The sequence below is a fragment of the Nicotiana tabacum genome, chromosome 2 (genome assembly GCF_000715075.1).
Source record: "Nicotiana tabacum cultivar K326 chromosome 2, ASM71507v2, whole genome shotgun sequence".
In the NCBI taxonomy this organism is placed as follows: Eukaryota; Viridiplantae; Streptophyta; class Magnoliopsida; order Solanales; family Solanaceae; genus Nicotiana; species Nicotiana tabacum.
The window spans coordinates 58,472,089-58,488,234 of NC_134081.1; the positions used below are offsets into that span (position 1 = coordinate 58,472,089).

The following is a 16,146-nucleotide window of genomic DNA, read 5'->3' on the forward strand; positions in this document are numbered from 1 at the left end:
TTGTAATAAACTGTATACCACAACAGTATATAGTATATCATTTTGGTATACAGTACAAATTCTTCTTCACCAGTTCAACTCAACTTTAACCCAATTTAAAAATTTACTGCAAAATCTCCACCAAATTCACTCAATGTTTAGCTAGAGCCTTCAATTAACATTTCAAACAAACCTAGGAAAAATGAGATCAAAATAACTACAAACTCAACAAACTCAATATATGAGTTTCAAGCTTCAAGTCCATCTATGGTAGATTTGACTTTTTCAAGAAAAAGAAAAAGACAAAAAGGGAAAAGATAAATTATGTCAAAGGACAAAAAAAAAAATTAAAGAAAAGAAGAGTCGAGGAAAATAAAATTTCTTAAAAAAAAGTTTCTTGGCATACGTTGAAATAAAACTCAGTATTAGCTAATTTACTTTCTACATATGCTATTAAATGTGTGAGCATAAACATTGATGGATATCTTTTTTTTTTTTAAAAATAAATAAATAATAATATCCTTTTATTTTCTCCAAACTCATATATTTTTATAATATTCTATATTATTTAATAAATATTATATTATATTATTTTTTAATTAGTATTATTATGATAAATGATGAAAAATATTTAAAAAATGTGATGCACTTAAAAGATATAAAAAGGTGCATGAAAGAATCTATGGGATAATGAGGTTTCATGCTAAACAATGGGAAAGTAAGAATGGGTAGAGCGGGTAAAATAATTGTGCCGCATAGGTATAAAATGTAAAAGAAATGAACATGGGTAGATATGGGTAATTGTTTTGTCTTCTATGGGTATATAGCATAATTTACCCTTTTTCTTTTATATAGAAATCCAAAAGCCCAAACGAACAACATCCTTTTTCGGCCCACCCAACACAATCTTTCTCCCATTTTTCGTTATCGTCGAAACGAACCCACTCACACCCCTCCACTCTCTAAGCTCAAATCACCCCCCGTCCCCCCACAACCCTCACACAAACCCTAATCATCACACGCATCTCTCGCTTCCCTTAACTCCCTTCATATTCTCCAGATTCTGGTACCTTCTCTAATACACTTATCTTCCTTATCTCTTACAAGTTCTTCAATTTTCGTATGATTTTATAATTTCTTTAATTTCTTGTGAATTATCTGTTGATTAATTTGATTTGTGAAATGGTTGAATCGAGCAGTTCACAGCACTTTATGCTTCCTGTGAAGAGGACAGTTGAAGTCGGAGGAGAAAACGACGACGTTTCAGTGGATCCTTTGACGAAGAAGCACAAGGCCACCGCCGCCGCTTCTGGTGATTCATCGACGGTGACTATGGGAGGTACTGGTTCTGCTACTACTGGTGATGTTAACACTAACGGCAACGCGACTAACGGCAAATCTCCGATCGATGCGCGTAACTCTCCTGATATCGATGAGGATCTTCACAGCCGTCAACTCGCCGTTTATGGCCGTGAAACTATGCGTCGACTTTTTGCATCTAATGTACTCGTCTCTGGCTTGCAAGGCCTTGGCGCTGAAATCGGTATAATTTTTTTCCTGTATTTATTCTTTTTCTTTCTTTTGCTATTTACTGTGCTAGAATTGCTATTTCCTTTTCTTCTTTGTAAAGTTTTCATTTCCAATTTTTCACGCTTGAAATTTGTGCGCACTCTTGATAATCTTTTTTAAATATAATGTTCCAGAGAGATTATTAGTGATCATTCTTTTTTCCATATTTCATTTTTGTTTATTTTATTACTCCCTCCGTGTTTCGTGTTGAAACGGCAGGGAAATGTTTTTTGAAACCAGTGTTCTTATGCATTGCCAGCATTTGTGTGATATAAAAAAACTACCACAACATTTGTGTGGCTATAAAAGCTTCTTATTAAGTGTAAAATGGGAGGTATAAAGTTAACTCTTTCGAAGTATAGAAGGATGTCATTCTTTTTGGAACGTACTAATAAGGAAATAGTGTCACATAAACATGAGTAGTTTTTATACAAATAATTTAGTATTGGAATGAAATAGGCCTGGATAGAGGAGTGGATGATGTACAATAAAAAAACAGTAGGATGGATTATGATGCCTTTTTGATTATTAATATATGTTTTGTATGCGCTCTTTTAATGACCTACTTTTTACATTTTTGAGATATTGATAATAAGAGGAATACTTGATTACGAGTTCTCAGTGTGCTGAATATGACAACTATTCTGAACACTTTCTGTTTAAGTTTTTCATATAATGTAACTGTGTTTCGTGTTGCAGCAAAGAACCTTATTCTTGCGGGTGTGAAATCCGTTACTTTGCACGACGAAGGAAATGTGGAATTGTGGGATCTATCTAGCAATTTTATTTTTACAGAGGAGGATGTTGGGAAGAATAGGGCACTTGCTTCTATCCAGAAGTTGCAAGAGCTAAACAATGCTGTCATTATCTCTACTTTGACGGATGCTTTGACTAAAGAACAACTCTCCAATTTTCAGGCAAGTACATGTGTCTGATGTTATTGATTCGTACTATTACGCAGATTTTTCATTTCTGAATGCCTTACTGACTGTACAGGTATTGTAATGTTGATATAGTAGTTTCAAAACATTCCCAAACTCTATTTGGGGTCGCAAATATAAATTGTCTACATCCATTGTGCTTTATTATGGCCCATCTTATTCCACTACTCAATAATTATCTTTTAGGAAAAAATAGGAGCTCTAAATCTCACACTTATCCTTGCATTGGCATACGAGTCTCTAACCAAACAGAGATCTAATTTTAATATAATTATAGTTAAACCAAGTTGTGGTTGATTTCCATGTAATAGTGATAATGGTTAAGATCTTATAGAACAGAAATGACCGGTGTTTTGGTTAATTTGGAAGTGCCAATCGTTAGATTTTCCATTGGAAAAGTGACAATTTTTTGAATTTTGCCAAGACAGAAATGACCTAGGACCTGATTAATTGTGTAAAGAAAATATCTCCAGTTTATTTGTCTTCTAGTCACTTTTTCAAGGCTAAAAACTCTTGTGAATTTTACCTATAAAAAAAAGCTATTAGTGATTTTTTTTAAATAGTTAGTTTAGTTGCAAAAACGATATAGCCATTTACAACCAAACAGAGATCTGATTTAAATATCATAATAGTTAAACTAGATAGAATTGCTTTCCACGTACACTGTTACAGTGATAATGGTTAAGATTACATAAAATACAAGTGACCTGTGTTCGCATTTATTGTGGAAAGCGACAGTCATTAAGATTTTTCAGGGACGAATTATCTTAACTATGTCAATGGCAATTTATTTGAGGATGTCTCCTACTGTTTGGGCGGTGAAGTATTTTGTACAATGTTAGCAATTGGTGTTATTAGTTATGTTTCTTATTGTCAGTGATATGAACATAACAGAGTTAATTTTTTTAGATGCGATAATTATTTAACTAATACTGTGGCATGGTTGTGGGGGAAATGACATCCTTATTGCTATATCCTTGGCAGGCTGTTGTATTTACAGATATCAGCTTAGAGAAGGCAGTTGAATTTGATGATTACTGTCATAAGCACCAGCCTCCAATTGCTTTCATCAAAGCTGAAGTTCGAGGCCTTTTTGGTAGCGTGTTTTGTGACTTTGGCCCTGAATTTACAATTGCTGATGTTGATGGTGAGGATCCCCACACCGGAATAATTGCGTCTATTAGCAATGACAACCCTGCTCTTGTGGGGTGTATTGATGATGAGAGGCTCGAGTTTCAGGACGGGGACTTGGTTATATTTTCTGAAGTGCGGGGCATGACAGAACTGAATGATGGGAAGCCTAGAAAAATAAAAAATGCGAGGCCATATTCATTTACTATTGAAGAGGACACTTCAAATTATGCAGCATATGAAAGAGGGGGTATTGTCACTCAGGTCAAGGAACCTAAAGTGTTAAAATTCAAGCCACTGCGAGAAGCAATTAAGGATCCTGGTGACTTTCTTCTGAGTGACTTCTCTAAGTTTGACCGCCCACCTATTTTACACTTGGCCTTCCAGGCACTAGATAGGTTTGTGTCTGAATCAGGACGTTTCCCTCTTGCTGGATCTGAGGAAGATGCTCAGAGGCTAATATCATTTGTGACTGACCTGAACAATAGTCTCTCTGATGGAAAACTAGAGGAGATTGACCAGAAACTTCTTCGGAATTTTGCATTCGGTGCAAGGGCTGTGCTAAACCCAATGGCTGCTATGTTTGGTGGTATTGTTGGGCAAGAAGTTGTGAAGGCTTGCTCTGGGAAGTTCCATCCACTTTACCAGGTCAGTAAATGAATTGTTATAATCGATCTGCAAATCTAGTGTGACAAAAGGACCTTTAAATCTCTTGCAGTTTTTGGTCGGGATGATCTATTTTAAATTGTAGCTGCCTTGCTTGAATAAGTTCATAGTAGATTATAGATTTGTAACACAATTAGATTGGAGTGCAATGGAACTCTATCTCAACATTTTGTTGCCTCTGAAGCCTGATCTTGTGGATATGAAATGATTTTGTCTTCTCGATTGTCAATCTTGGTATCCCGTGTATCTTTGGCACTGTGATAACTGTTCCTTGAGCTCCAAATATTTGGATTAAATTAGTTTGTGATGCTGCATATAGCCTTATATTGTTATTTATGTTTGCTCTTTGATAGACTTGGAATGTTCTGTCACTAAACCATTTCCTTTTCATTTGTTGCGTCAGTTTTTCTACTTTGACTCTGTTGAATCTCTTCCAACCGCACCCTTGGATCCAAATGATTTGAAGCCCTTGAATAGTCGTTATGATGCTCAAATCTCAGTCTTTGGAAACAAGCTACAGAAGAAGCTGGAAGAGGCAAAAGCTTTTGTTGTTGGGTCTGGTGCGCTTGGGTGTGAGTTCTTGAAGAATTTAGCTCTCATGGGGGTTTGTTGTGGTGATAAAGGGAAGCTAACAATTACAGATGATGATGTCATTGAGAAGAGCAATCTTAGTAGACAATTTCTCTTCCGTGACTGGAACATTGGGCAAGCCAAGTCTACTGTTGCTGCTGCAGCTGCTTCTTTGATCAATCCTCGCATTCACATTGAAGCACTGCAAAACCGTGCAAGCCCTGAAACAGAAAGTGTATTCGATGATACATTCTGGGAGAATTTGAGTGTTGTGATCAATGCACTCGATAATGTGAATGCCAGGCTTTACATTGATCAGAGATGTTTGTATTTTCAAAAACCATTATTGGAGTCTGGAACCCTGGGTGCCAAGTGCAACACTCAGATGGTAATTCCTCACCTTACAGAGAATTATGGTGCGTCGAGGGATCCACCAGAAAAACAGGCACCTATGTGTACAGTTCACTCTTTCCCACACAACATCGACCATTGCTTAACATGGGCACGGTCAGAATTTGAGGGTTTGCTTGAGAAGACGCCAACTGAGGTTAATGCTTATCTGATCAATCCTAGTGACTACATATCTGCTATGCAAAAGGCTGGTGATGCACAGGCCAGGGACACTTTGGATCGTGTTCTTGAATGCCTCGACAAGGAGAGATGTGATACATTTCAAGACTGCATAACTTGGGCTCGCCTGAGGTATGACCATCTAAAAACCAACTAAACTTTTACCCTTTTGAGCAGCTTTTTGATATATGCTTTTAACCACTTGCTTTTCCTGGAACCAGGTTTGAAGATTACTTTGCAGACCGTGTGAAGCAGTTGACATTTACTTTTCCTGAGGAGGCTACTACTAGTAGTGGTGCCCCATTTTGGTCTGCACCAAAGCGTTTCCCTCGGCCATTGCAATTTTCTGTTGACGATGCCAGTCACCTTCAGTTTCTACTGGCAGCCTCAATATTACGAGCAGAAACATTTGGCATACTCATTCCAGATTGGGTTAAGTCTCCTCAAAAGTTAGCTGAAGCTGTTGATAAAGTGATTGTCCCCGATTTCCAGCCAAAGAAAGATGTGAAGATTGTGACAGATGAGAAAGCAACCAGCATGGCGGCTTCATCCATTGATGATGCTGCAGTCATTAATGAGTTGGTGATGAAGCTGGAAACGTGTCGTCAGGAATTGCCTTCAGGTTACAAGATGAACCCCATTCAATTTGAGAAGGTACACACACTCTCTCTCTTGCATGTTGCATATGTTAGAGGCATCTTGGGAATGCGATCATTTGATACCGTAAATATGTTTTCGGGGAGGAAACAAGGAAAAGGATCTGAGGTGTATATACAGCCTTGTGCCTAACTTAAACTCTTAAAGAACCACATGATGTTTTAACAGACATTGTACGAGGAAGATATTGAAATTCTCACCTCTATTTGGTGATAGATGTTCAATTTATAATCATGTGTCTATTTATTTCTTCCATCTGCTCTTCCAACTAAGCTCTTTGAATGTACAGGACGATGACACCAACTATCATATGGACCTTATCGCTGGACTTGCAAACATGAGGGCTAGAAACTATAGCATCCCTGAAGTGGATAAACTGAAGGCCAAATTCATAGCAGGGAGAATCATTCCAGCTATTGCTACTTCCACTGCTATGGCCACAGGTCTTGTTTGTCTAGAGCTTTATAAGGTTTTGGATGGAGGTCATAAGGTGGAGGATTATCGCAACACTTTCGCCAACTTGGCTCTTCCTTTATTTTCCATGGCTGAACCAGTTCCACCAAAGGTGGTCAAACATCAAGACATGAACTGGACTGTGTGGGACAGGTGGATTTTGAAAGATAATCCAACTTTGAGGGAGCTTCTTCAGTGGCTTCAAAACAAAGGTCTGAACGCTTATAGCATCTCTTATGGGAGCTGCTTACTTTATAACAGCATGTTCCCTAAGCATAAAGAGCGGATGGATCGGAAGTTGGTAGATCTGGCCAGGGAAGTGGCCAAGGCAGATTTGCCTCCATACAGGAAACATTTTGATGTGGTAGTGGCTTGTGAGGATGAGGAAGATAACGATGTTGATATCCCTCAAATGTCCATTTACTTCAGGTAGATTGTTTGTTCTATCTTGTAACCACTCACAAGAATAGCCTAAAAATCTTAGGTTACAGTTTATTTTCTTCATGCTGCCTTTGGTCTTTCTTGTTGCAGAGCTAGATATTTTCTTTTCTGTACTAGCTTGCTTACAAAGTCGGAACCTACATTGGTTGAGTCGTAAAAAAATGATGACTATTATGACTTTTAGTATCTGATTTGTGACATGTCCCCATTTTCTTGCTCAACTATTTGAAGAAAAGTATTTGATCTTTGAAGAAAAATTGTTGATGTTGGATGGTGGATTCGAAGTTATGACATCCATGAGCTTCGTTTCAGGAATATCTAAATTGCTGCTGTGATATCTGCATTGCAAACTCGGTTAAGTGAACTTTTTGGTGGTTTGAGCCTGAGTTGCTGATCTGATGTGATATGATTAAAAATTAAAAACTAAAAAGAAAAGGAAAAAAGAGTACAAAACCATGGCAAGATGTGAAAACAAAACATAAAACTAATGGTGCTGATTTATTTTGCAAATTAATTATATAATACGTCTTAGAGTTTGTAGAGCGGTAATCTTAATTGTTTGATTGAAACTGCGTAGCATGTTGACCTCGAGAAAGGGTAACAACCACAAGGGTTTCATGTGTTAAAGAATTTGAAGGTTAACTGATGCATGTATTCAATCCCAAGGGTTCGTGGTGGGATGGATAAAATATTTCTAAAATATTTCTGTAGAGAGCCTCTATTTATTACCTTAAATCAGAGGTATCAAGTTAGATATATGAAAATAAAAAACCATCCTGGTAGGAATTCATATAGTTGATCCCAACTTGTTTGGGACTAACTAAGGCATAGTTGTAAAGAGCCCTATCCATCACGAGGTGTTTTCCCTTTAATGGGCGCGTATTACACTAATGCTGGACCCAATATTCATATGTTGGACACTAATGCTGGACCCAATATTCATATGTTGATAATCGATCGTTGATAATCCCATTCTTTCTGGCATTTCCCCCTCTTTGGGTTGGCATTTTAATTTTGGAAGAAAATCACTTCAAATCGGCTTTGACCACTTCAAGATAATACTACTGACTGCGTGTGAAAGTCAAAAAACAACTAGTTCATTATAATTACTTTATAAATCTCAACTTAAGTCGTCTTATCAGAAAAAAAAAAAAGAATAAAAAAGGAAAAAAAGGAGAAGTAAAAAGAAGGAAAGAAAGAAAGAAAGAAAGAAAAAAAAGAAAAAAAGAAAAAAAGAAGGAAAAATAGATATCCATTTAAATCTTTACATCACTTGTGTTTTGTATGTAAGACCTGGCAGCCCGTTTCAATCTTTTTGTTGATTAGCGTTTATTGTTAATTGTTGATACCAATACCGTTCTTTTTGTTCGGAGCAGATTACCTATACTATTTGGCGTTTGCTTCAATGTTTCTCACAATAGTGTGAATATGTTTAGTTTTGAACAACCTTTACCCCAAAGTGAGATTTTCCAGCGCTAGTTCGATTTAGTCGGGCCTTAGATATCGGTTGGAAAACAAAAAAAAAGTTCCCTCCGTTTCAATTTATGTGAACCTATTTTCTTTTCAGTCCGTGCCAAAAAGAATGACCCCTTTTCCTATTTGGAAACAATTTACCTTTATGCAATGATTTATAGCCACACAAAATATATGTGCCTCATTTTACACCACAAGTTCAAAAGTCTTCTCTCTTTTCTTAAACTCCGCGCCCAATCAAATGGGTTCATATAAATTGAAACGGAGGGAGTAATATATAATTGTCATTTACAACTCTCGTCTGTAATAATATATACAACGTAAATACACTAGACACTAGACAGACTAATATTAGTATGGCTCTGTACACTCACTTCAGAGAACACAATAAAAATAATGGTAAAGAAAACGACGCAGAGAAAGAGTTGTAGTGTCTCTATGTCGTTTGCTGCTATTGTTTTCTTCTGCGCCAAGCTAGAATTTTAGTTACTGGTTCAGTAGAATTTTAGAATTCAGTTGTTTTGGCCTAAATCCTGTATTTGTTTTATGAAATCCACTAAATATGTGTAAATAATTTATCTAGAACCCACTAAACTACCTTTTCTAGAATCCAACACCATATACTTAAATTCTGAATCCCTGAATCTACATCCAAGTTGAAACTCTCACCAATGGTGTCCCTTTCCATTCCAAGACCATTTCATGTTGCCTTTGTTCTTCAATCCTCACATTTAATGGAGTTTCTCTTTCATTGACCAATACCTTGGCTTGTAACAAGTTCTCTTTGCTTATTTTCTTGCCTTGCAATCCAGTTTCTCCACAAGAATCAGAAGTACTTGTCATCTCTTCCCAGTTGTGAAACCAAGAAAATGAGCAGACTTGAGGTGCTAGAAAAAGGGATTCCATGGCAAGTCTTGCTTCTGCAAGATAAGCTGGAAAATACAACTCCAACGACTCGAAAATCAACTGGTAATATATCAAATTCTTGTTGAAGAATCCAGAGAAAGTATTAGTATTGTGACTATTGTCCATTGCTTCTCCATCACCAAAAGTGACAAGTCCTCTGTGAGTTGAAGAATTGGCTAGTAACAATTCCTTAGCTAGTTTTAGAAATTCCAAGGCATGGATTCTGCACTTTGTTTTTCCCATGTGTGGGAGTCTAAACATACAATTGAAAACCAACCATTCATTCCTTTTTTTCATTCTTCTCATTTCACCTGCCAACTCTTCAACTGTCATCTCCTCAATTTGTAATCTTAGGCCAAAAGGCTTTGCATAATCAAGAAGTCTTCTTTTAATCTCCTCAAATCTCCACTGATCACTGGTTGATTCTTCCTCTGTTTTCTTTATGGATGTTAATTTCAAAGCCTTTCTTCTTTGACACATGGCTTCAATAATTGGAGGCCATTGAATCCCTTCTCCCATGTCAAAATCCACTATGTGAATAGTTTCTGCATCATCTGGAATGGATTCCATTATTGCTGAGTTAGCAGCAAAATGAGCAAATTTCCCTATTGGGAAAATCTGGTAGAAAGCCTTAAATGCTACTTCAAGATTCTTGCTTGATTCTTGTTTTAAGTAATCTTCTTGATCTGCTATCCGCGAGAACAAATTGGATGCAACGCGTTCCAACGATTCGCCTAAAGGATTTATTTTTCCTTTTATGCTTCTTATGATCACTTCTGATAGTTCCTTGTGACCATTTTCCATGGCCTCTCCATAAGCTGCTAATAAATGATGAAGGCTCATTTGAGTATCCATTTCTTTACTATTTCCTGGAATTACAAGTGAAATGGCACTATTTGTCAATGGTATTGCAATTGAGGGCTCACTGGATACTCCTGAAATAGCAGGACTCCATAAATCTCCATCCTTTTGCATCTCACAAGAGATTGAGATATTCATATTTTCATTTCCTTCACTTTCACTATCATTTAACCATATGCAAACATCATCAAACTCCAAATCATCCATCGAAAGATCAGTAAAAACATCATCAGGAAAAAGGGATGTGAAGTCTGAGAAGGTAATCCCAGAGGAGTCTTGATCCTTGGAGTTGATTGAAGAATCAGAAACACCATACTTATGACTTTCATAGGGATCAATTTGGATAGCACAAAATTCAGTTTGAGGGAAAGTGGAAGACCATGAGTTGTGAAGAAGCTCTGATTGCATCATCTTCTTGATGAAAGAAAGTTTCTTTTTTAGGTTAGTGTTTCACTGTTTGTTCTGAATGATTGGTGTAGGTATATATAATAGCCTGGAGGAAATTTTTAAGTAATTTCTTTTAAGAATAATTCTCAAATGAGAAGTCCAAACATTTGAAATTCCAAATTGGAGACAAGAAATCTAAAAAATATGAGCTTTACATAATAAAGAAGGGAAAAAGTCAGGATTTGCCATTTTATTATGAAGTAGCTTAATTTGTGCGTTTTTTTGGGCCATTTATACCCTTGTCATTAACAAATCGTCTCGTGTTTACCATTAACTTTAATGGAGCTCTAGCATAGTTTGAGCGTATTCCATTAGACACAATACTTGGTAAAAAGGTGCAAATTTAAAGCTATACTTTTGACTATGGTTTAATATTAAAATTTTTATATTTGAGGTTGGAGATCTGCTAGGATCAAGACCAAATACGAGATGATTTACTAACTACAAAGATATAATAATCTCAACACGGAAGGTAAAATTAAGATGGTTCGTCAAGGGGTACCCCAAATTATACCTTTTTCCCTTTAAAGAATTCTCATTTTCTTAAAAAACCAAAAAAATACAGACAAAAGACTAATAAACTGTTTGTACAGAGTTTCTTCCATTAAAGTTCCATGTTGAGTCATCTTCATTTCTTGGAGTGTTCTAGGTTATTTTTATATTCCAAGTTATTTTAATTGCATGTCATATCAGTAATCACTAATAACAATTATCAATGCTTTTCATATTGCCACAATTTTGTCCTGAATGTATTAAATAACAATTTGTATAATAGACCACAAGTCTTCTTCAGATTGAAAGAACAACAAATGGATTGATTAAGGATTAGGACTCATATTGTTATTCTGACTATTTACTACAAATACAGAACAGCAGCTTTTGCTTCATTCACAAGCTGATTTATTTTATTTACAAAATTGTTAAATCATTACTGAAAGTTGACATAATGTCACTATTGATAATATTATTGTCAAGAATAAATCCAGATTAGTGACAGTCTTGATTTCACTCTCTCTTGCATTCAGCATCACTAGTGCAGGACAAATCATTCACCACATTAAATATTTTTCAAAGGTCTGGTATTTTTCTAAACAACAATAATGCTTCCTTTTTTTCTATTTTTCCTTTTTTTTTTTTTTTTTTTTTTTTTTGGTCTTGATATGTCTTACGCACACTTATCATTGGCATCTGGCGTTGTCCCTTGGGTTCAATTATGCTTTAAAACTTACTGAATGAATTAAAATAAGTTTCTTGATTGAGGGGGTGTTAAGCCCGTGAGAAGTGGATGTTACGTATGAAAATATATGGTGCATGTTTTCTACTTTAGATCATGTTGATTTTGTACAAATTTCTAGGATTTTTACTTTTTCTCATAACTTAGCTGAATTTTCAATTTCTTTGGTTCATGAAGTCTCTTGGGAAATGATGTTCTCAAATTGGATTGTAAAAGATGCTGCACACTTTTTGGACATGTTGTAAGTTTTAATGCACAAATAACAATATAATACAATATAGACTTGTAGTATGAATCAGACAAATTAAAAGGCCTTTCAAATTCTTGAATTTCTGGACAAAACATGAAACTTTCTTGAACTTGGCAAAGCAGCATTGGCAGATAGAGGTCCACGTGAGCTCTTTCATCAAATTTCAGCACAAATTGAAGGCAGTGAAACATGCTTTAAGAAGCTGGAACAAGGCAACCTTTGGAGATATATTCCAGGAGATTGCAACCCTAGAGGAGATTATAAAAGTTCATGAGATTCAGTTTGAGCTCAATCCTTTTCAACTGAATACAGAAAAGTTACATACGGTGCAAGCTGACCTGACTAGACATTTAGCTATTGAGGAAGAGTTCTAGAGATAAAAGGCTAACATGTCCTGGTTCAAGGATGGTGATAGGAACACAAAGTTTTTTCATGACCATGTGATGACGTCCAAAACACAATTCGATAAGAAATATGCTACGGTCGTATGCAATATAATTTACCCAATTATGAGTCGGGGTCGAATCCCACAGGGAGCTATGAAGCGTTCTAGTCGACTCAATCACTAAATAATCTAAGTTGAACAAAAAGGACAAATATACTTGAATTTTGTGGATATTAACTAATGAATTAGATTCGACTAACTAACAACAAACTAAACTAGAAGTCGAGAATAACTTAAGAAATTTGTAGATGATAAAAAGCCTAAGGTAGAGAATCCCCCAATTGCCGGGCTAATATTGAGTGAAATCCTGAAACTTTATTTGGCATTATTCTATCAACCTTGGACCTAAAGTTGTTCGCTAGAGTTTCCCAACTACCAACGATACCATTCTTGAAATATTTTTCCCAAAATAATTAAGATAATAAACTCGTCCAATTCTAGGTCACAGTCGAATCATGATGTCCCCATAACAATTCTAAATCGGGTTAAGTAATTTCTTAATTCAGCCCGAAGTACTGTTGATTGACTGACCCAACCTTGTCAACCTTTCCCAAGAATAACAAAATATAGGTCATCAACAATTGCGAGCTCAAACAATTGAATTCATTAAAACCGCAGACAAACAAATAGAATAAGTATCAACGATTCTGGAATATTTATTCAAAACCACCCAACAACGGGTTCATCAATACCCTAGATAGAGAATTTAGCTACTCATGTTTATACTAAAAAAATATAATGACTATTCTCAAAACAATCTCCATAAGAAACGAAAAATAAGAAAAGTTGAGAGAAACTCTTCAAATCTTCGATTAGGATGGTTTTTGGACTTTTCCAAGCCTACTTGCTTCGAAAGTAATGTTCTCTTCTTTCTAGGTCGAGATAGTGGTTGGGGAGGCGAAAAAAGCTTTTATATCGTGTAAAATTTGCTCTAAAGACCAAAATATCCTTATAATTTCCGCTCGACATTTAACCTTATCCAGATGAGCACACACTGAGCGCATATTAGAGGAAAAATGCGATGTTTTTGCACTTTGTCATTTTCTCCAATTTGAGCATATTTTCGTCCAAAAAATTCAAAATTCCTTCAATTCTTCTTTCAACTCCCTATCAACCAAAGAGCATCAATTAGGCACATTTTTGGTGAGTTTTAACCACTAAACTATTCAAGAACACTTGAGAATGAGGTTAAACTACTATCAAAATATAGAGAATTATGCCAAATATCACTACCCCACACTTACGTTTTTGCTCGTCCTCTAAGCAAAGAAGAGAAATGGTTCAATCATAACACATAAGCAATCAAAACCAATTCAAAACTTCTCAACAAGCGGATTCCGATGAGATCAACCATGAAATTTAGAGATCCTTTCTTTTACTCATACTCACACATTGAAAATCAAAACCTCGTGATCACATAAATTTCATTGTACCTCACAAGCAAAGAAGTGCCCAAAAACTCATACACCATGTAATTAATCACATAATAATGGGGCAATTAGCAATCAACAGCTCTCACACTCAGCAATAAGTTTCACATGCACATGAAACAGTACCATAAGCTTGCCCATTTTGTCGCTATCCACTAATGTACGCATCTCAAGTAAAAATTAAGTAGGACTTTTCTATGGTTGTGATGTAGGCTCAAGGACATGTAGGATAATATGGGCAACAATGACTCAACTACCTATGGCACTACCATCACATGATACTTAAGTACATTTCCTCTTCTTCTTCGTTTTGTTTTTTGTATATCATTCTCCCTTTCTAAATTATACACCAAAGCCAAGAACCTCCCAACATCACCATATATTGTCAAGCTATTGATAATAGTAGTCCAAATATAACCATCTTTGTATAATAACTTCAAAACTAACAATGCCTCCTTGATGCACCCCTTACCTTGCATACATATCTCTTAAGGATGTGCATATCTTCAATAATTTTCTAGGCATGTTCATAAAATTCACACTTTAGTTACACATCAACAACGAAAGATCTGTTATTAACACTGCTTCTATTTTGCACTAAAAAGAACGATTGACAACCCTTTTCTTTTGTTTCTTACACTACTTTCTTCACGTATTAAGTACTTTCACAATATTCAAATGACGTGTGCCATTAGGTAATAGAGTAAGAATTTATGCAATTAACTTCACGGGCTAAGGGGCATCATTAGGCTATCAAAAAAAGAAGGTGAACATGTCATTAGGCACAAAGGGGTTATCTAGGGATAGTTTATAATTATAGGTAGGTCAATTTAGGCTCGTGTGGCTAGACAAAGATGGCCTACAATCATTTCCTAACTTGAGAACATCCTCAGATTTCGCCTTAAACAACAAATCGTGAAAGTTCTAGACTGAAATGTGAACATGAAAAATGCTCAATTAGAACTCACCACTCTATGTACATGGAATTCATAGTTCACTCAATTTCAACCTTCAATACGAAAGCATGAACTCAAAAAGAAAATTCAAGCATACCCGGTGACTCTCAGAAAAGGCTGCATCAAGTCTCTGAACTTTCTTTCAAAACTCTTTTTCTTGTTTTTTTAAATTAAAAATGCCCGGTTAAAAAAAAGGCTTCTTGGAAAAGAACCATGACAAAGAAAATCCAAGAAAAATAATAAATTAAAATAAAAATAAATATTTCACAAATATAACAGACTCCCACCCCACACTTATGATCTTGCATTGTCCCCAATGCACATAAATAAAACAAGTAGGGTGTAGAAAACTTTCCTAAACTGTCACATCAGTAGTGGCTACATCCTCTAGCCTCGAGCCAGTAGCAATGTTTCCAAGAGAAGCAGTAGCAACAAAAGTGGTAGCATCGATCACATCTTAGCATAGAATAACGAGGGACATGCGATTAGGAGTGAGAAATTACAGTAGGGGTGAAACCCTGCGTCGCGAGGTCAACGAGCGCTCTAACTCTGCTGCTCCTGTAACTTTCACTACTAATATTATAAATCATAAAAAAATAGTACTTTTTCTTAACTTTTTTTTTCTTCATATATATAAGCTAAAACTAAAACTATGGTTCCTAATTTTTTTTCCTAGAAAAATTAACAACCATTAGAAAGGTTAGAAACTTGGGGTATTTCCCAAGAAGCGCTTTATTTAACGTCGTGGCACAATGTATCACGACCCAATTTTCTCTATAGGCCGTGATGGCGCCTAATGTCTCCGTTAGGCAAGGCAACAATGAACTAACTATGCATTTATTCTTTTTAACAATTTTGAAATAGTTGATTTTTTTTATTAAGTAAGTAAGAGGTGAAAAATTTAATAAAATAAAGTGTAAACAAATATTGGAACATGTGTTGTGAAATAAATTCTCAAAAAGCCATCAAATGTCTACTTAGCATAATTCCAAGACCTGGTGTCACAAGTGTCTGAGCTACTAGTAGAATATACAGAACACTAAACTACTTTCTGAAATGGAGTAGACAGAAAGTAAATACAAAAGAGAGACTTCGAGTGCTGCAGAAAGGACTCGGAAAGCAGCTCACCACTAAGTCTCAGAATATCAGGGGTGCGCGCCGGGATGA

The 16,146-nt window shown here is 35.9% G+C and overlaps 2 protein-coding genes across 3 annotated transcripts; one reads left to right on the top strand and one right to left on the bottom strand.

The window, feature by feature from the left end:
* Window positions 1-858: 858 nt before the first annotated feature.
* LOC107786522 (ubiquitin-activating enzyme E1 1-like) lies at window positions 859-7,234 on the top strand. 2 transcript variants are annotated; one of them, XM_016608039.2, is made up of 7 exons: window positions 859-1,045; window positions 1,179-1,522; window positions 2,248-2,465; window positions 3,474-4,268; window positions 4,690-5,558; window positions 5,648-6,080; window positions 6,373-7,234. In XM_016608039.2, the coding sequence occupies exons 2-7, from the start codon at window positions 1,192-1,194 to the stop codon at window positions 6,967-6,969; spliced, it is 3,243 nt and encodes a 1,080-aa protein (XP_016463525.2). In that variant the 5' UTR covers window positions 859-1,045; window positions 1,179-1,191; the 3' UTR covers window positions 6,970-7,234.
* A 1,472-nt stretch (window positions 7,235-8,706) lies between these two features.
* On the bottom strand, window positions 8,707-10,741 carry LOC107786443 (protein NODULATION SIGNALING PATHWAY 2-like). Its single transcript, XM_016607949.2, has one exon. It carries the CDS (start codon window positions 10,626-10,628, stop codon window positions 9,096-9,098), a length of 1,533 nt encoding a protein of 510 aa, XP_016463435.1. The 5' UTR covers window positions 10,629-10,741; the 3' UTR covers window positions 8,707-9,095.
* Window positions 10,742-16,146: the final 5,405 nt, after the last annotated feature.

Bases quoted from the DNA above. Each gene is read 5' to 3' on its own strand.
- LOC107786522 (XM_016608039.2), top strand. From the start codon at position 1,192: ATGCTTCCTGTGAAGAGGACAGTTGAAGTCGGAGGAGAAAACGACGAC. The intron at 1,523-2,247 runs GTATAATTTTTT...TTCGTGTTGCAG, and splicing joins AGGCCTTGGCGCTGAAATCG to CAAAGAACCTTATTCTTGCG. The intron at 5,559-5,647 runs GTATGACCATCT...TCCTGGAACCAG, and splicing joins ATAACTTGGGCTCGCCTGAG to GTTTGAAGATTACTTTGCAG.
- LOC107786443 (XM_016607949.2), bottom strand. From the start codon at position 10,628: ATGATGCAATCAGAGCTTCTTCACAACTCATGGTCTTCCACTTTCCCT.